We start from the raw sequence: 21,967 nt of genomic DNA on the forward strand, positions 1-21,967 counted from the left end.
TTAATATCTACACAGGGAGCGTGTTCTCTTAACGGAGAATCGGAATGTCACTTAAGTTGTGACAGTGATATCCCTAACAGGAAGTCAACAAGTGCTTTTTAAACCACTACAGGAACATACCATGAGGCTGAAGAGAGGAAAGATGGAAGAAGAAGCATGACAGCGTTGGTCCAAATTAATGATTATCCCCATTGGTGATTGCTGAATCGATTCACTTCATTCAGTTCAAAGAGTTGTAGTCACTGACTGCAGTTGGTTTACTTTTTTCCTAAGCAGAGCGTTCAAACGCACTCTACAACAGCAAGTGAACACATCACCGTTCATATGACCCGGTGTTCAGTGCTGATTCAGACTTTCCTCAGTTCAATATCATCAGTCTGTTACTCGACCAAACTGTTCACTACAGTAGAGAAACCTGCTTTTATATAATATCTACTGCGATGTAATATATCAGAAAATGTTCAGAAATGACTGATCAGCAGGTTCAGCACAATGTAAGAGAGTATAGGGACAAATCTGGTCTGAATGTCTGCCTACACCAAGCAGCAGGTGTGTCAACAAATTTAGAAGGGTGAGGGGAGACTGTGTGTGACTCTTGTTATGCGCTCTCTGTGACACACACACACACACACACACACACAAGACGTGCAGTGCACACATAAAATGAAGCAGGTAAAAGCGGGGTATCACTAACAGAGGGAGCTTGCATGCAACACACATTATACCTGCCCACCAACACACACACACACACACACACACACATACACAGAAACGTGTGCATGTTAGTAAGCATGCAACTTCCACACAAATACGCATCCCACACACACTCAGTGAGATCAAGCCAGTCACAACATTATCTATGTTTAGCTGTATAAGTAGGTATGTAATTAATGTTTAGAGGTTTGAGTCATGAGGTGGAAACAGGAATATTTAAACTGCTATTAATTTCTCATCAGGGGCCGGGAGGCCGAGAGAGAGAAGAGGGGTGGAAAGTAAAAGAAAGAGAGGGAGACCAGTGGAGCCCGAGAGATGGATTATACCAGAGCAGTGTTCATTATTGATAGCCAACTCATAAAAAGCAACAAAAAAAAGTAAATTTGAAAGATGGTCCCAGAAAGCAGATACATTGTTGTATTTTAGTAAGTTAAACAAATGAGCAGATTGCAGGTAGTTTTGTGAACGCATAGGTGTTCATTACGAAAACTGCAATACATGCTGAGAGTCCAATTTTAAATTGGAGGTAGCAGATTCTCCAACAGCTGCCACTTGTCGTTCAAACTTTAAGACAGCGAGCTTTCATTGATTGTCTCCCTCTACATTTATGTAACATGGCCATCTTATTTCTGCGTATTTGATCACCTCAGTGGGCTAAAACACCTGTTATTAAACATGGTTTAACCCCTCCTCACCTTCCTTCCTGTCTCCTCTGCGGATACTACAACAGGAACGAGCATGTGAGTGTGAGACAGTTAACGTCTGAGCTGAACGACTCTCTGTACTGATGGACTGGCTCACTGTGTAGAGTAGTTGACTGATTAAATAATTGCCTGTTTTTCTCTCAATCATGTTTATGACTCTTTCAACCACCCAAATACATCCAACCATTCATGAACGTGATTCTTCTTTTCTGTCTGGAAATGATTCTGATCTTTCTGGAAAAACACATAAAATAAAAAGTCTGTGAAATTGTGACGCCAATATATATATATATATATATATTATATAATATTTATATCCTCAAGAAAATATCATCTGTTCTATTGTAGAGGATGACAGTAATAATAAACTGTATCTTTGTGTTCACACAGTTGGTTTATAGTACCTTTACTCGTGAACATTCAAAGAATGTTTCCATTGCATAAGTGCCATGCTGCAGGATAAACAAACTGGACCAACTCTGGGTCATTTTGTTTACCAGTGGAAAGCAAAACAAACAAAACATCTCCATCCCCATCTAGCACACTTCTAACCATCCTAACCATTCTGATAGTGTATGTATACTGACCTAATGTCCGTTTAAAATGTAGGGAAAAAGTAGGAAAAATAGTTGGAACTGTGCATATCATTAGGAAAATCAATTTCAATCCTCACATAATGTGAGCATTTATCCATCCATCCTCATCTTCCAAACAATGGCTTTGTGCTTTTGTACAGCGGTTTCCAACTTGGGTCACAAGATGAATCAATGGGACATGATTAATGGGACAGGAAGGAAGACACAAAAGTTCTGCTATACACAGATTATTATTTATTTTGCAAAAAGTTGCATAACTTTGCCTCGTCTGGCCTCCATTCGGATGAAACGGATGAAAAGTTCCAGAAAGTAAAATGACTTTTTGGTGGAGCTGTTGACATGCAACATGTCCAAGTTGTGACAAAGGTCAAGAGACACTGACTCAATATAAGGCGTCACAAGACAAAGAGGTTGGGGACCACTGCTTTAGGAAGATCTAATCTGTAAAAGTACAGCAAACATCAAACCTGGGCCTCTATAAAATAGCCTATCACTGCCCTCATCACTGTTCTCTGGTCTCTGGTTATAGTGCACGTGTGAGGAAACATGGAGGAGACTTAAACTTATAGTCACAATATATATAGATGGGACTCCTGAAACTCTGTAAATGGCCTCCCTCTCAGTCAGGGAACCACCTCCCTGTGTCCGGCACATCCACCCCTCTTTCCCCCTCTCTCCCCCTCTCTCCCCCTGTCTCCCCCTCTCTCCACCCCTCTCGGTGTTGCCCCACCGATCCACCGGTGCGCTCAAAAGCGAGAGCGCAGCCGGAGCGGAGCGGATGCTGGAGAACTGACAGAGAAAGACCAGAGAAAGCTCTTCGAAGGGACTTGTGGATGCAATAAAAGCACCTTGCAAGTGCAGCATCAGTGTCCGATCAGCGGTTAAAGTAGAGGAGAGGAGCGGAAGAAAAACGGAGCGCCTGTTCGTCCCCCCGCTTCAGCAGCGCAGCGAGGAGACACGCAGAGGAGGAAAGATTCCCCTAAACGCAGTGAGAGCGTCGAATGAGGAGAAGAGGAGAGCGGAGGGCATCGGATAGGCAACAACAAGGAGTAAGTACACAAAGAGAGGGAGAGGAGCTGTTCTCACGCGTATTCATAATCTGGTGCCGTTTGGGAACAAGTTTCAGAACATCACAATCACACTTGTTTTCCGTGTCATCTAAGCGATCTATAATACACCGTTGGAAATGTATATTTTAGTAAAGATAACATGCTGTTTTGAAGCTCATGAAAGTTGTTCAACTTGTCTTACTTCTCCACTTAGTGAGAGATGCGTGTGTGTGTGTGTGTGTGTGTGTGTGTGTGTGTGTGTGTGTGTGTGCGTACGTGTGTTTGCGTGTGTTTGTGTGAGTGTGTGTGTGTGTGTGTCCGTCTGTGTGTGCGTTTATGTCACCAGCACATAATATATATATGTTTTTGGTGAAACCTTTAGGTTGAATTTAATCAATTTGAGTGCTTTTGACCTTTTTTCAACTACAATACAAATGGTCATTTTGGGGGGCATATTGTAATATACGTATTTTAATTAAGGAAAATTCACAGTTATGCATTTGTTATCCTGTCTGTTGATGAAATAGTTATTTGGCCTTTACAGTTTTGTGAGTTTAGTAATGATGTCTAAGTGATCCTGAACAGACTCCACCCACCTCCCGACCCTCCCATATCCTCCCCTCCTCTCTGCTGCTCTTTCCTCTTTCTCTCTCTTCCATTCATCCCCCTCTCTAGACATCTCGCACACACTCACAGATGGACACACTCACACATGGACACACATATTCATTCTCTGGAGCTGCAGAATAGGCAGAGGCGGGGCCACCAGGGTTAGATTATTATTGCCTGATTAGGGAGTATAATGTTGACTGGACCATAGAAGTTCTAGCTGGTATGCACATTAAAACTCAAGGATCCAAGAGCCATTTAACCATTTATTGAGTGAATAGATCAATAGATAGAGGATGAATGGATGTTTTTTTCTGTGTGATACACAAACATAAATCAAGATATTGCCATGCATATCATAACTAAGAATAATAAACACCTTTTATAGAAGGAATCCTTTAAGCTTATTCATCAGTATCCTAATTGTAGAAAACACAAGTTAATACCGGATGACAAAATACAACCACTTTACTTCTGAATTTAAACAATTTGCCTTACTTACTGGTTTTGACATAGCTCCAAAACAATATATCTTGATCTGTTAGGAAGTCACACACACACACGTTAAATTAGGATGCATAGCATGTAAACATAACTCAAAGTTTTCACTTACTGGTGTGGCAGCATGGTCGGTCCAAATCAATTAAGTACAGTCAAATGTATCTCTTTCCGCTCTCTTTGACTGGAAACAAATTGAACAACAAATGCAAATTTGAGTTCTTAGTCTAGTTCTCTTAGTTCATAATACCTACCATAGTTTGGACAAACAACCTGTTTAATGGAAGTTTTGTAACCACAACACACCTTTGACACTCACCTGCTAAAAGGAGTATAAAAGTACTTCATCACAAACTACAAACATTTTACTAGCATCTTTCTCCATCTCTCTGCGTCTCACCAGACACATCAACAATCTCTGTTTTCCTTATTCAGACTTGCTTTCTTATTTCGACATCTTTCACATCCATCCACTTACATTAAAGATGCACACAACTCTCATGACCCTCTTTCTCTTTCTTCTTGCTGCATGACGCATGTTGCTGCAGGAACAGGAGAAAATACCTGAAGACTAAATGTTAGTACTCGATTCATGCTTTCAGCAGTGTTCGGATTTAAAGGGCTCGTCTGTGATTTCTAAAATTAACAGCTACAAATGTTAAGTGTCTGCTCTCGGAGTAAGAGAGCAGAGACAGGGAGGGGAAATAATGTGTGGGAAAAAATCTCAATGCCCTTTTCTCATTTCCCCTGACAGTGGCAGCTCCAGACTTATTGGACCCTAAATCCGCCACTCACAACAGCAAGCCCCGCCTCTCCTTCTCCACAAAGCCAATCACAATGTCTCCCCGCGAGGAGAGTGAGGTGAGAGAAATCGACAGAAGTCCAGATTTGAATAGTAATGGGAGGAGGGGGCTCCTGTATATATGTGGGTTGATTGATCAGTTGAAGTGTTGTAGGTGGTTGCCACAGTGATGAAATGGAAGACGGTGACAGCCATCTTTCTTTTGGTGGTTCTGTACCTGGTGATGGGAGCAGCAGTCTTCAGATCCCTGGAGCAGCCTCACGAGAGGTAAGCTGTTTAAATATATATATATATATATATATATATACAGTATATATATGTCTGCCTCACAAAGCCATCCACCCATCTATTCATCCATCCATCCATTTACCAATCATACCCCTGTTATTGATATTCTGGCTACTCCAAATTTCTCACGACTCCCAGGTATTTCTTCAATAACACTTTTAAATGCAATCTCCCCAAAAACAAATGACACCCCATCCAATTCTACATAGACTGAAAAACTTTGTAAGACTCTCTGTTAAAGAACTGTGTTTGGTCAAGCTGTATCTTGAATGCAGAGGTTATGTTGTTGCAAATGGTACTAATTAATCTGAGTAGATCACTATAGCAAGTGGGTTCCCCAGGGTTCAAGAATTGGGCCTCTATAGTTCAATCTCTTTATGCTCTAGCCCCAAATCCTGCAGGACGACACGATTTACTATCACAGCTTCACAGACAACATCCAGATTTTTGAAGCTCTTTCATCAAATGACTTTGGTGCCATAGATTCACAGCACCAGTAGGCTATTACAGCAAGTAAACAAATGGATGTGACTATGTTTCCCACAGTTTAATAAAAAAGACATGACTGTCATACCACCATTTACACTCCACTACACAACTCCAGTAGAAGTACAGAGCACGTTAGTCCTGTTCTGAAATCTTTACACTGGCTTCAGTAACAGAGTTTAAAGTGCTGCCGCTAGTTTGCTTTTCATTGAATGGTTCAGAACCAGAATATGAACTAAAACAAGTCTAGAAATGTAAACACATTTTAAACAAAATCAGCATTTAGGATAATTTCTTGTGAAGTCATAATTCAGTGACACAAACCGTTCACAGTAAAAGTCAATCACAAGCATCTGTAAGCCTCCCCATCTCTCTGTACTTCCTCTCTCCCAGTGCCCAGCGTTTGGCCATCCTGTCCCAGAAGCTGGAGTTCCTGACCAGAAACTCATGTGTCAACCAGAGCCAGCTGGAGGAGCTGGTTAAGGTGACATGAAAAATGATTAAAGTTTTGTATGTATTGTACACAGTTGTAATCCGGCAAAGCTGCAGTGGTTTCAGCACTATGGACAGCTCCCACAGCCTCAAAGGAGCAGAAGGCAGAAATGTGGAGCCGCAGAACTGTTCTGAACTATTAAACCCCGTCTGGGGCTCCCTGATTCCCCTTAATGAATTATCTTTGACAGCTCAAGATTTTTGTCTCGCCAACAGTCATCTCAAGTTTTGAATATTATATCTTTAAATTAGTTATTCAGGCAAGCACACAAATACATAAACACACGTTCCTGCCAGCACAGCTACAAGAAGGCTCAAAAGCAGCTGCTTGAATGTTTCATTATAATATGTACAGCAGCAAGAAAGTAGCACAATTGTCTTTTAATCAGTGTCCACTGATAACTCTTCGATAACTCAAATCTCTCTCTCCCCTCCAGCAAGTTGTGTCTGCTATCCGTTCAGGGGTGAACCCTGCTGGGACGCTGACCAACCACAGCAGCCTGTGGGACCTGAGCTCCGCCTTTTTCTTTGCTGGGACTGTTATCACAACCATCGGTAGGACAGACACACTCTCTCTCACACACGCACGCACACACATACACACACACACACACACACACACACACACGCTTTCAAGTGACTAAAAGAATAAAGCTGTTATGGTCACTTATGTAATTCGACTTACTGTACCTGTTGGAGCGCTGCTATTGAAGCTGCTTCTTTAGAAGTTCAGAGAGTACAGTCTAAAATAATAAAATACAAATGGTGATTAAGAAAATCAATCATGTAGCACACATAAAAGCACATGTAGTCACACATTGATTAATCTCACATGTTGCTTTGGTTTATCTGATCACCTGGTCACATGACTTAGCTTGCATCATCTGGTAGTTTCATCCATTAAGACGAGTGTTTTTACTGTTTTTGCTGGTGATTTATATTCTAAGTCTCTTGTTTTCTGTCCTCTCTGCAGGTTTTGGGAACAGCTCTCCTCACACAGAAGGTGGAAGGATCTTCTGCATCATCTATGCGTTGCTGGGGATACCTCTGTTCGGCTTCCTTTTGGCTGGAGTAGGAGATCAGCTCGGCACCATATTCGGCAAGGGCATCGCCAGAGTGGAGAAAATGTTTGTGGTGAGTTTGGAGTATTAATATTCTGTATTTCACAGTAGAATACATTCAAGTTTATGGTCTGCAGGTCACAAGTCTGAATAGGCTACCCTGAATAATTTACCTCAATGATCTTTTAACGATTTCCTCACCCACACCAGCTTTTAGATCATATTTACAACATCTGATCTAAATACCATGTTATGTATTAATCCTCAGGGCGAGATGGTTTGAATTCTATCATTATTTGATGACATTACATTGATATATATTGTGATATAGTTAATATTCTGGAGAATCAATTGTTGAATTGTTTATAGGGAAGTCCATTAAATTCAGATTATCTACAGGCTAGAAGATAAAAAATGTAAACATTGGCCACAAAAGCTAACAATTCACATTGTAAATGCAGCCGAGAGCTGACAGTATGAATGTGTTTATGTGTGTGTGTGTGTGCGTGCGTGTGTGCATGTGTGTGTGTGTGTGTGTGTGTGTGTGTGAATGGTCCACTTTAGATGCAGTGCAATCAAACCCTTTGATCTGAATTTACATTTGGATGAATCATTTTTTATCTGAGTGGCATACTGAAAGGATTTCTGTGCAAAACTGCACAGAATTGCTAATAATTACTAGTTTTGATTAAAAACTGGATGTAAAGCGACAGAAGATCTGTTTTTTTTTCAAGAAGCTAAAAGAGTAAATAAAGTCTCTCATCTCTCAAAAATGTTCAGGACTAAAAGCGAGGCTTCAACATTCACGTGTTGTAACGAGACTGCGCATCCCAATCAGAGAAACAAAGCTCACACAGTTTGTGTTTAGGTTTTTAAAGTTGAGGTTGTTGCTCTGAATGATTTGCCTCCGAGTCTTAAGTGAATAATTTGCTTTCAAGTTTTGAATGAAATAAGCAGATGAGTGTAATTTAGAACGATCTGCTCATTCTGCTGCTCTCAAGGCACCCAAGGGGCTCAGTAATGAATATTATGATTAAGTCTGAGGACGGAGGACAAAAGTTCATTGCGTAAGTGTGTGTTTCTAGGTGTGTTTGCCTTATTGCTGTGTGCCCGGTTTTTAGGAGACTGTAGCATTGTTCTCAGTGAATACTGTGAATGTCCTTCCTTTTCTACTGCACCCAGGGGACCAATTTATGGAATTACGCTATTACTGCTAACAGCATCAGCCTGTTGTACCAAAACAAATTGATGCTGATGTTGGGAATCCTCTGACTTTTCTTCCCTGAGTGTCACATTTGGTTTTGAGTAAAATATGCTAACAAATATTGGATGGATTGCCATGAAATTTAAAACACACTTCAAAGTTCAATATAGGATAAATTAAATTGTAATAGCCTTGGTGATCTTCTGACTTTTTATTTTTAGTGCCATCAACGTCATCAAGTCAAGTTTCCTATCATCCAATACTTTGGTTTGTGACCAAATACCTGCAAACTCATGACATCCCATCATTCTCAGCTATACATTGTGTTTCGTGCTAGTTAGCAAATTTAGCATGCTCACATGCCAACATGCTAAATTAGGAAGGTGATCAAGGTAAACTTTATATGTTTGGATTTTCATCTACTTTTTTGTATAGCATTGCCACTGTGTGCATATTAGCATTCTGATGTTAGCATTCAGCACAAAGCACTACTGTGCATCCTCACAGAGCTGCCAGCACGATGGAAGACTCTTCGTCCTATTAAGCATCAAAATCAGGAAGAAATGTTCTCACTTTGTATAGCTTTTATCTAAATGTCAGTATACAGCATAAAGATGACTACATTGGATCTGGCTATTTCAAGTACTGCTCACAGCCCTTCCAACAGTTCCAGTAAAGGTGCAAATAATTCAGGGTTTATAATGCAGCTTTCCTCAACTTTTGTACCACTTACGTCCAAAGACCTTCAACAAACGCTGAACCATGAGCACCAAAGCTTCATGTATGTTTGCGGTGATGACGGACAGATCAGATCTCTAGGAGTTGGAAAGGTACCTGTGGTTTCATATTGCTGATTTTGTCTGCCGCTCTCTTTCCTGCAGCATTGGGACATCAGTCAGACAAAGATCCGGGTTATCTCCACCCTGCTGTTTGTGCTGTTTGGCTGCCTGCTGTTTGTGGCGCTCCCAGCGGCCATCTTTAAACACATCGAGGGTTGGTCTGCGCTGGAGTCCCTCTACTTTGTGGTCATCACCCTGACTACCATAGGGTTTGGAGACTTTGTGGCAGGTACAAACACAAAGCTAGTGATTCAATTCTAACACAGACAGACACTTAAAACCTGTCTGTCTCTCTGCATAATGCCTGCATGTCTCACCAGGTGGATTCTACTGGATATGTGACAGTCATTGTCTCTGTCTGCCTCTGTCTCCGTGTCTAGGTGGTTCAGAAATAGAGTACTTAGATTACTATAAACCAGTTGTATGGTTCTGGATCCTGGTGGGTCTAGCCTACTTTGCTGCCATCCTCAGCATGATAGGAGACTGGCTCAGAGTCATCTCCAAGAGGACGAAAGAAGAGGTATGACACTGCTGGTTTCATTTACTCCATTCATTGACCTTTTCTCATTTCCCACCCTCTTTGTCTCTTTCAGTGCAGCGACACAGGTTATTATTCGAGCTACTCGGTTACAGTGCCTCAACTTTTGCCCTCTGCTTAACTTCATTTCAATGATAAGACTGTTTTATAATCCAATCCACCGTCTGCCATCCAAACACATAAACGCAGTCTTATGCCATTACCTTGAGCATCTTCAGAGAGAGGGAGAGAAAGAGGTCATTTTGAAAATGTGTGATGATGTCCTTATCAGAAAATGTATGTAATCGAACTGTGTGTGCTGTAAATATAACACAGGTTATGCAAGTAAAGTTGTTTCCAAAAAAGGAACATCTGGGAGTTTTCAAAGGGACACTTAATTGAAAAAGATGGATAATTATACAGACAAGGCATTTGTTGTAATTAGATTTCACTGGTGTTTGAGTAGCAGTGATACTGAAGGTTGGTGTGAATATAGATTTGGTCAGCCAGTTCATAACTAACAAACATTTTTCTCACAGAAACTTTTCATGGACCAAGACTTATATCTTTTACAAGAACATATTGACAATGACATGGTGTTCCCATCAGTCACACATAATTAGTTGAATGATACTGGTTTGCAACTGCAATCGTTAGGTTGTGATGTATGATGCAGTGTGTATGTGTGTGTGTGTGTGTGTGTGTGTGTGTGTGTGCGTGTGTGTGCGTGTGTGTGTGCGTGTGTGTGTGCGTGTGTGTGTGTGTGTTTGTGAGTGAGTGACTAATGCTCCCATTGGGTTCTCATGCTGAAGTCCTGCTGTGATACATGGTAATCTTACTGGCCTGTAAAAGTGTGTGTGTTATTATAATTACGATGATATAATCAGAACTAGAGGCAGTGTTTGAAGTGTGAGTCCTTTGATGCCCTTAGGCGACACCAGAATGTCTCCGGCCCTCTTTTAATGTGATATTAGGAAAAAACTGAAGCACATTAATGTCTCATTAAGGTCTTTTTAATATCCGGGTTAAACTAATGTTTTTTGCTTCATCTCTTCCTTTCTGCGTGTCAGTCTGCCTTTTATTTCTCTCCATTTTCATTCGTCAGTATTTTCTCAGTCTGCCGTTTTTTTGATTTTAAAAGAAGTAGATTCACATGCAGTATAAAATAAATGAATGAAAACAGAAGCAACACTAGAAAACCTGGGCTGTATTGACGAGTAGTAATTTTCCTGTCATCATGCCATTGATTGTCATTATATTGGGGTTTTAACATTTGCAGAAAAGTACAGTACAGAACATACAGTTTTGCTTTCACTAATGTTACGCGTCCCTGAAAAATTCAGAGGCAAAAAACAGTTAATAATGACACAGTGAAAGTCTTTTGTTTTCTGAAGACAGACAGACGTTGAGCTGTTTCATTCATTTACATTGAGACATAAAGACAGTAATGCAATGGCTTTCTCCCTAAATTACATTTTTTCATAAATTGATCTCAAAATTAGACTTAATTTTTTAGATTGAAATATGGAAGTCAGACGAAAAAATGTGTCAGCGTGTTGTCTGTAACATTAGCCTCTACTGTATGTGTGTGTGTGTGTGTGTGTGTGTGTGTGTGTGTGTGTGTGTGTGTCATATGTTCCATGGCTGATTGGTACTCCTATCTGGTCGCAGATACATTGTTTTAATGTAATTGAGTTAACTTCCTGGTCAGTGACATTGTCGCTGCCCGTTCTCTCTCTTGCTCTGTATTTTTTCTTTTAAAGGCTGAACACAAAACACACAAGTGTGCTATAAATCCTGACTGTCTCCAATTGAGCGTGTTGTGTTTTTGGTATTCTAATTAAAGGACCATAACGTCGATTTATATGTTATTGTGTTCATGAAAAATTCAATACAAAAATAAAAAATCATACATAGGGGACAAAAAATGTATTGAATACAGTCAAACATGGACTTCATAAAATACATAATATGAAGTCTTGGATGTTATCGTCCATGAAAAAAACAGCAAGCTAACTTTCAGAGCAGTCACAGTTTGAATGAAATTTAAATGAACCACTGTTGTCCTTTAAAGGTTCTATTTAAATGCTCTTCCACATGTTTTCTTCTACTCTGTTTTCCTCTTCTTTATTTCTCTTTATTCTATTTTATGTTATTTACATTTTTTATTTTAGCCATTTAACTGACAATGTGATCAAAAAAGCCCTTTTTACTGTACAGTGCATACAACAGTTTCAAGAATCAAACCTGTGCATCCTCTGCACTGTCTACTTACTTCACTCTCTTTTTCTCTCCTTACAGGTAGGAGAGATCCGAGCTCATGCCGCAGAATGGACGGCTAACGTCTCAGCAGAGTTCAAAGAAACACGGCGACGTGTTAGCGTTGAGGTCTACGATAAGTTCCAGCGTGCCACCTCAATTAAACGCAAACTGTCCTCTGACTTGGGATTCAGCCCTGGCCCTGACTTCACTCTGCCCAAGAGGGCCGTGTTGGTCAATTTCAACGACGAACTGGACAGGAACGGGAGGGAGGCTGGGCTGCACGGCCTGATGACGCCGCTGGCTAGAAACGGCAGTTTGTTCATGAACGGTTTTGACCCCGAGAGAGGAGAGATTTCAGTCATTGAACACCTCAAGTAGGAAGAGGATGGTCAACACCTTTTAAGTTCTTTCTGAGGTCTTCCCATTTGTCATCATTGGTGGCATCCATGCTGAGAATTAAGTGTTTTCATTCCCTAAGCAAGCGGTAAAGAGAATGTGGTACATTGTGACCCAGGGACATCTTAACCCCTCTGCAGGGATGTAAGCTTTGCTCAAGAACAGTTCAATGGATCTTTAACAGCGGGTCACTTTTCACCACCCTCATCCCGCCAGTGAAACAAACGGCAAGAAGAAGAACGTACAGAACATGTGTTGATTCTGTTGAAAATTCCATAGACTGAGTGTCTGTCAACTAAATCTCACTTAAATCTTGGACTAAGGCAAAGTTGCCCATTGACGACGACTTGGGATCAACAGCTATCCCTTCCCTGAAGGACAAATAAACTAACATTTTCAACATACTGTAAGATAAAATTACAGTATTTGGTGACCTTATATGTCCATGGTGCCTGTATGTGTTTGCAGCACTCCAATATTTTAAATTGTGACAATTCAGGACACATTTCACCACACAGCTTTACAACTTATGACGTTGCTGTCTGCCATCTCAATGCAGAATGATACTGACAATCACAATAAGCTGTTAATTGAAACAATACAAGACATGTCAGAGATGTTTTTTATATGATGGGATGTGATGATATCCGAATTGTAAAAGGTACACAACAAGATGAACTACAAAGATTGCGTGTGACGGGGAGAGGCAGATATTTTGTGCTAAATGAGCGGAGAATGTAAAAATGTTGAGATGGTGGGATATGTTATTGTTTGAACTACAGATAGTTGTATTAAACTACAACGATGGAGGACTGTGACGTTAATCAAGCTACAAACTCTGAGTACAGAGAATCTCTGGATTGAGCTCGCATCTATCTGATTTCCCTCCTGGGAAAAGTTGATATCTGACAAGAGTGATATGTTTGTAGTCCTGAAAAACGTCCGTTGTGAACCAATGTGAAATATGAAACTAAAGAGCATGTGCAGTTTAAACTCTTTCTGTATGCAACTTCCACCATTTCAATTGACTGAATCGACTGAATATATATTTTGAACCTAAAGCTTCATTGCTGGTTTCACTGTGCACATTTTATAGAGGGGTATATAATAATTACCACAAACTACTGTAATACTCAATAGTATTGGCGTATTTTTCCTCTAAACATCGTACGACATGTAGGTAAATGTTCTAATTTACACATTTAGTTTAAATAGCTACTGCAACAACAAGTATAAGCCATTACTTTTCACATTTGTGTTTACATTTTTTTGAAATCAGTAATTTCAAAGTATAACTTCCTTCCCACCATTTAAACATGCATTGAGTAACTAAAGAGGTACGTCTCTATCTTGCCTTTGACCTGGAGCTTCTGATCAGAGCCAATCATTTAAAGTGTTTGGCCGCTGTGTTTTCTAGTGGCAGCCATATTAGTCCTACAGTCCTGTTGTGTGGACTGCAATAGTCTTAACTCTTAAGATCTCTCCTAATGTTGACATCTCAACATTTTGGTTTTGATAGAAGGCATCATTGGATGTTATTTGCTGCCAACTCTTCTTTGTTTTAGTGAAGAGGAAGAAGGTGGATGTAAAAAGTGGTGAACTTGTTGTTTCTCTGATTGTGGATGTAGCTTTAAAAGAAAGTAGAGCACTGAATGTCTGTATGAGGAGATTTGCCAAACCATCCCTGTGCCTTAACCTCTTTACTTTGCTAAGACAAGGCTAAGCACAACACACTGTGAGGTGGGCAACATATTTAACAAGTGATCATTTATTGTTGGTGTTTCTCCAGTCCAACAAAACTAGTTCAGTTGCTCACACTCATAATGTTCTACTGGCCGGGCTCCACATGCAGCCATATTTATCTAATCATTTGTGTTTCCTACAATAATATCATACATATGGCTCAGTGGAGGAAGACTGTTGTAAGCTTGACTGCTTAATCTGTTTTAATAACTGGATGCAGAAAATGTTCACAACTAGACCCTTTTCACAGCAGCCATTTTGGTATGTCCCAACAGGAAAAGCGCAGCTGTAATTGATAACATTAATGACTGCATTATTTTTAGGTGAGCTTGTTCCAGGTCTGCCGTCAAGGTTCATAGAAAGGCAAAGTCCCTCCCCTTCAGGTGTCCCACATGGGATCCTATTTCAGAAAAAAATGTCTATACTCTCGTCAACGGTGAGAGACTATTTTGTTTTTTAATCCTGTTTAAATTGTGCCATAAATTAAACAACTTCACCTCTCTATTCTTAGAAACTGTAGAGCCTCTGATACATTTTGTTATTGCTATTCCAGCAAAAGTTTCAGTTTACTCTCTGCTGACAAACCTTAAGCTGCTATAATATAACACAGTGGATTCATTCTCTGAGTGGTGCTACCAAACGTGTGGTTATGGTATACAACATTTCTTGCAAAAAATACTCTCGAATTACATGGAATGATCTCTATTTGTCATTGTTATAGCTGTCATACCTCTGGTGTCCTTGAGAACATTGTATCTCTACTTTAATCAATTTACTGTCAACATGTTACAGTGGAAAAATTTAAACATTGTGTTTAGATTGTTGAAGGTTGATTCACAGATGTGGATTAGCACATTGACAGGTCAGGAAAGTTTAATTGTGACAGTAGAAGAATCAATTCAGTTTTAATGCCCAGCTTTCACTCACTCACAAACGCAGACACAATGAGGGTTTTCTTTCACGTGTGTACGCCTGCCGTTGAAAATGCACTTTGATTTAACAGCCTTTGAAGGTAACAACATGATATCCAGTCCATCCAATCAGAAGGCTTCGATTTAGTCGTTATGTGGCATTAACGACAACTCCACGGTTTATCACACAAACCTTTTACTGTAACAATCCAAGCAGGATAATTTAACCCTCAGATTAATACCCACATAAACGAGGAGTATGAAACTATTTTATATTTGACAGCTTGATTCAGTTGACAACTTAACAGAATGATTAATGTTGAGAACTTTCTGAGAGGGTTTTGAATTGATCTATTGAATGTATTGACAATAAGTCTGTTGTGCAGCTTGTAGTTTTATATGGCACCAGTAATACACTGAGACCAGCAGGTACAATCCTAATGAATCAGAAAACTGAAAAAAGAATCCGGTACAATTTAAATTTTTTGATCTTGCCAATCCTACTTGACTTGTATCTGTGAGAAATGTTGTTGTTGTTTTTTTACTTCTATTGGACATCCTATGAGTCTTTAAGGAGCCCACTGGACATCCTAATTGAACTGAGAGAAGGGGAGAGGGAGCAGCAGGAAAGTCTTATAGAGGTTTTGACTTTAACTAAAGCGGACCATAACAGTCTGTGTGGTTCAGTACTAACTAAATAGAAACAGTAGTGGCGTTACACTGTGCAGTAGCTGGTTGGTCTGCCTGTGCCTTCTTCTAGCAGACATATGGCAATGTTACACAATCATCCATTTTAGCCGTGCTTAACTCTAAGACATTTCATTTTCTGCTAATGTGCTAGATCTGTTAATGCTTTTTATGATGATGAAAACTGTATTTTTTTAAACTGTATGTTTGTACTTGTAGTGTTTCTATACTGATGTGAGTCTGGGAGAACTCATTTTAATAATAATGCCTGTAGAGCTAATCTAAACACATTGTAAAATGATTTTTGTAAGATGAATGACTTGAAAATACACCAGATTTTAATTATTTTTCTGGTTGCTGTCTTATTCCAAGCGCTCAACCTTTGCTGTTGGTTCTGTATATCCTGAAGAAGAATGTGCATCTTAAGATCAGTCAATCAATAACTTATTCCGTCCTCCCAAAAATTTCCAAACAACAAAAGAAGATCGATCCAAAACTTTTTCATCTCCATTGCAAAAAAATTGTTTGTACTCATTATTTGTTGAATTACATCATAATTCTAAAGGTGCTGAATATGAGATTGGGAGCATTTGGATTGCCTCTCAACATGGCAACGGCTGAGTCATCAGCTCACGGCTGAGTCAGGCAGCTCGCAGCTGGCGGTGCTAACAGCGCAAACTGGAGCGTGGGTGCTATGCTTCCACGATGATGCCATCGGTGGGGACAGCGTTATCAAATATAACTTCTGTTTGAGTGCTATTTGAGCTCTGTTTGAGAGCAGCCGTGAGCTAACCAGTGGGGAATGCTCACATGCACTTGTGGCTGCGTCAGCTGTGTCAACAAAGCAAGAATACTTATTTCTCTATTCAGGTATATATTACTCCACGACATCTTCACATAGTTTTTTGCTCCTATATTAATCCAACTCCACCTTTAGACTTTCTATTCTTTTCAAAATAGTCTACCGCAGCATGTACAACTGTGATTAAAAGAATGTTTACTTGATGCATAAATGCTGTCGATTTAATGCTAACATTTGCAACTCTTTAAGAACTAAAGGTGCACTCAGTAAAGTGCAGATCTCTGCCAGGTGTGTCTGCAACGACCACTGGTGTATTGTGTGATTGAATGAAAACAACCCACAATTGGCTAATCCTCAGTCTAGACACTGACTAAGACGTCGTAAAACACACTTCATTCAAACTAAAAAATAACCTCCGATTAATGCAGGCGATTGTTTCAAAGTCGTTGTATAATACCTGTCATACAATCCTGCCAAAAACAAAATTAAACTCACTGAGTTGTCCGCTCGCTCAACAGAGGCTGAATTGATTAGATGTACATAAAGGTGTGCACTAATAGTTCAGTTAGCTGTTAGCGGTTAGCCAAACACAGTCCATTCCGTTAGCTGTTAGCCAGACATACCACAAACTGCGATTCAGCCACTGTGGGTGCAGAATAGCAGATGGGGTGTCGGAAATGCACTTAGCTGTGTTATCACCAGCGGCCGCTACCGACCAGGGGCCAGTTAAGAGTAGTGAGTGAGGAGTAAACAGGCAGGCAATGACAGTATAAAACATGCGATGAAAGGGGTTTTGAAAAAGTCTGAGTCACCACAACCACGAGAGGCCCTTGAACATGCAGCCATAGGTGGGCACCCAAAACACGATGCAGTTTGCTGCAGCAGAATGGGAGATTAGCCTTGGACAGACACAGAGATGCACACTCACTCACGGACACACGCACACTCACCCACGACTGATCGCATGATCTTCCTGGCGGAGATAATAACTTCAGTAACACCAGGTATACCGACACACCCTGGAGTTTCCTTTTGCATCATTGTAGCAAAGTGAGTAGTTTAACCACTGGATGTTTAAAAGAAGAGGCTGACACACCACATAGAGGCAATTAAGATACTTTAAAACCTATTAGATCCAGGTTGCTGCAATTTCCATAAACAATTAATTGCAGTACTTCTTTGAGTTATAACTCAGTCAAATCTGAACACGGACATAATAATATATGTTTTAATTCATTGTGACTTTACTCATGGAATGACATTATCGCCGATGTCCAAACAAACATCGATAAATCAGTTTAAAAATCTCTCCTTCCAACTAATTAACTTCCAAATTTGCCTGAAAATCATCACATTTTTTCTAGCATCAAAGTAATGTAGTGCTGTAGATTTGAGTGACGTAGATAAACTGAGTTTATGAGTGTTCAATTCTTAACAAATAATAATTTCAACTTTATATGTTCCTTATTTAGTCATGAATATGTAAAATGATAGAGAAATATTCAATAACATTACATCCAGTTTTCAGAGGGCCTTAAAGTTTCTCCCAGACATGCAATGACCACCTCATTCCCACCACTGCTGACATAACTGTGCTTTATTAGATATTAATATAATAATCAGTATCTTCTCTTCTCTCACACAGCTCACAGCCAGTGAACCACTGAATAATTATTATAGTTTAAACTTCCTGGATGATAGAGTGGTCTGATGAGTGTGACTGGCCAGTGGTAGCAGGTCTTATGATGCATGAGATAAAGTTATCAAAGCAGGAAGTACACACCAGAATCAACAGCACACAGTCAGACAGATACAGTACAATGGCTCATTTCACCATGATATTTTCTCCATAGAGCCCATCTAGCCAGCCAAGCTACTCCCGTAAAAGTGTAAATCCTAAATTAAAGTCGGTTTTACACTAATTTGTACGGAATAAACAAAGGAGATATAACATGTTAGTGAGCTTTAGGGTTACTGGTTATTTTGTTTAACTTCGGACAAAGCCAGGCTAGCTGTTTCCATCTGCTCCCAGTCTTTATGCTAAGCTAACTAGCTGCTGGTTGTAGCTTCATATGTATTGACAGACTTAACCCTCTGAACCCCAAGTAGTTTTGGGGCGTTTTTGGCTCCTGACACATTTCACTCTTTGTGGCCTTGATGTTCACGCAGTATAGAAGTACAGAAGTACTGCACCTTTATAGAAACAGCTCAATCATGGCTAGAAGCAGAGATAACAAAAACAATTACTTTGTGCAGTATAACATAGTTACCATGCCATAAATTATATATAAACAAATGCAAGTTAAATTTATTTGATAATCTATAATAATTTTAATTTAATGCAACCGATTGGTAATGCAGGCTTTCTCTTAAAAATGCATGGTCTCCAAGTTTAACTGAGGTACCTCATGTCAAGTCACTTTGGTCATTTTCGCAGACTTGACAAAGCTCTTGCAGTCACACAAAACTTCATATGACAAGCCGAGTAGTGCTCTTTGTGTCTAGTAAATAGAAAATTGGTGGAGTTCCCCTTTGAAGCACACCAATTCATCACATGCAAACTCAAGAAAAGCTAAAAAGAAATGCTTACATCCGCACCAACACCTTGCATCTGTGGCAGGTTAAATGAAGCACACGTCCTGTTGAGGTTATGGGAAAAGGAGACTGTTAAGAAGTTTGAACCATTTGTGAGAATAGAGTCTCTGGAAACCAGTGGAGAGACGAAGAGAAGATTATGAATGATCTCAGATGGAAAAATAATTAATAAATTACTAGATTGAAGAATTCTTGGGAATGCATATCTTTATAGGGAAATAAAGGAAAAGCCTTAACACTGAAGCTACAGCACATATAACTCTCACAGGATTTCCTCTCTGAACTCACCGCCTCCTCTTGGTTTAAGATATAATGTTCAATGTTCACACAGAAAACAAGCTATTGGCACATTTTTCATGGGCGCAACCCACACACTCAGCTCTGCTGCTCATCCCACAAATGCATGATCCTTACAAATGTGGCACCATTTAAAAGGGAAATAAACAGGCTTTCCAACAGTATAAGATTTATGTAACAAAGAAATAATCTACCAAACACAAATTTCCTTACTTTTTGTGCTATGTTTATATACTAAGAGATACACTGTACAAGATGAAAAATGATACAATTTATTAGCTCTTGTAATAGCAGAAGAACTTAAGAATGTTACTGCTACACTTGCATGTGGCATATGCCCAAAATAATTTTGGGTGAAGTACATTTATTTATTTTTTTCTATTTTCATAGATGGGCAAAAATGATGGGTGTCATGGGAATTTCATAAACTGTTAAATCCAAAAATCTTGATGTGGCCGAATGGGCGAGGGGTAGGTGAGGTTGTTCCACTGACCTCACTGCAAACAGTTTTTGAAGTTTTAGAGAGAAACTGTGTAGTATACTGAAAACTGACCATGCAATTTATTTTATGATGCACACAAAAGCCCTCACATAAGAGCAAAGGATGGGCAATGTACTGTTTAGCGGCATTAATATAGTATCATATATACAGTATATATATATATAATATCATAATATTATACTCGACTATGTATAAAGAAGATATACAACTGTGCTATAGAACTTTTTAGTACTTCCAATATCATTGCCAATACTACTCTCAATATCATGCATCATATTACGTTTCTATTAGGCACTGGTCTTAGTATTACTTCTCACACACTTGTATTTATTCATATGTTGTAATTTACATTTTCTATTTTAGTTAACTTATTTTATTAAATATATTGTACTCTCTTTGCCATTTGCACTGGTGTGAGTATTACTTCTTATACAAATAATATGTATTACTCTATTGTTTACATATACTTTATTGTTTTTTTCTCTTATTCTTCTGTTGTAATCTTTGATCAATCTCTGTCAAAAATTTCCTTTGGAATTAATACATTTCTAAGTTATCTTATTTTAAATACAGAAAATACAAAGGCTTGAGCATTTATTTAGACTGCATGTATTTCGAGGCTTGTGCCTTTCTTGAATTTTGAATTTATTTCTGTCTAACTGCAACAAGCTACTGCTTTTACTTTTTACTACGACCCTCCAGACATGCTTGAATGCAGTCTTGAAAATATTCTTATTTTCTTTCTTGCAGAGTTAGAATACCACCTCTTAATATATATTTTACTAATGCTTTATAGATCAGTTAAAAGTCTTTTATAATAACATCTCATTGCTGACTGATATAAATGTATCTACAAAGTTAAGTTAATAATGTATTAACTATTGATAAAGCTAATAATAACTGCTTATAAGCCCTTCATAAAAGGTTACTTGAAAGTGCTATGTGGTGCCTCACTCCCACTTAAAAAGCCACCTGTGGGTTATATTTTAACATTGCAGATTACATGAGTTAGCTTTTTTTTAATTAATTGAAATGCTCTACCATTAGTTGAACTCTTCGTTTTGTCTCTTCCCCTCTGTCCTGTTCATACAAACTGGTCTACGCTTCCTGTCGGTGACTCCCTCTGGCCCTGAGAACGGCTGCTTACACAGTGTTGCCTGGTGAAGAATGGGACAAATCATGCATACAGCAGGGGGATCGACGGTCAGTCAGTCTGTCAGTTTTAAAGACAGACACACACACACACACATGCATACACAAACACACACTCTCCAGTCTGAGTGCCAGTGATAACACAGCTCAGCGGACCCATCTCCTCATTTCCCGTGTCCTCGTCCAGAGTTGGTTCTGGCACCGCAGCTTCCGTTAACAGCTCCAGCCAGAGACATCAGAGCAGGACAGTGTCCACTCCGAGGTGTGTGACTGTGTCGTCTCCTCTCTGTTCCCATAACCCAGCAGGCCTGCCGCCCCCTCACCCACTGCCGGGCAGGAAAGAGACGGGAATGCATGCGAGTCAATTAACAAACCAGGTGTGTAAAAACCTCAGCGACGCTCCAAGAAGACACTGATGAATGTCTCTCACTTCCCATCTTAGTGTGTCCTTACTTGCCCTCATAAGAACAAGAGGTCAAAAGGTCCGCACTCATCAATACCTCAAATGCTAACATCTATGCACCAGAGTTCAATTTGATTGATCCAAAGCTCAGTGTTCCTCAGACACAAAGTAAGGGTTCACCCAGAGAAATCAATAATTTCCAGCGTTTCACATTAGCCACAGCTCCAATGACTTTGTATTGTCCCAGTCAGCATGAAGGGCACTTGGTAATAAGTGTGGCATACTGATGTGCTATAAGCTGCTAAAATGAAATGTCTAAAATAAGAGCGTACGTCGCTTTCTGTGCTGTAGAAACATG

General features: G+C 39.6%; 1 protein-coding gene across 1 annotated transcript; it reads left to right on the top strand.

Annotated features, from left to right (window-relative positions):
* The first annotated feature begins 3,018 nt into the window (after positions 1-3,018).
* kcnk2a (potassium channel, subfamily K, member 2a) lies at positions 3,019-12,499 on the top strand. Its single transcript, XM_031846697.1, has 9 exons — positions 3,019-3,063; positions 4,925-5,031; positions 5,127-5,239; positions 6,140-6,230; positions 6,676-6,793; positions 7,212-7,372; positions 9,385-9,571; positions 9,723-9,862; positions 12,161-12,499. Coding segments are annotated over exons 1-9 (1,257 nt in total). The 5' UTR covers positions 3,019-3,062.
* The last annotated feature ends 9,468 nt before the right edge of the window (positions 12,500-21,967 follow it).

Source organism: Anarrhichthys ocellatus, unplaced genomic scaffold (assembly GCF_004355925.1).
Source record: "Anarrhichthys ocellatus isolate YVR2014 unplaced genomic scaffold, GSC_Weel_1.0 scaffold6, whole genome shotgun sequence".
NCBI classification, from domain to species: domain Eukaryota; kingdom Metazoa; phylum Chordata; class Actinopteri; order Perciformes; family Anarhichadidae; genus Anarrhichthys; species Anarrhichthys ocellatus.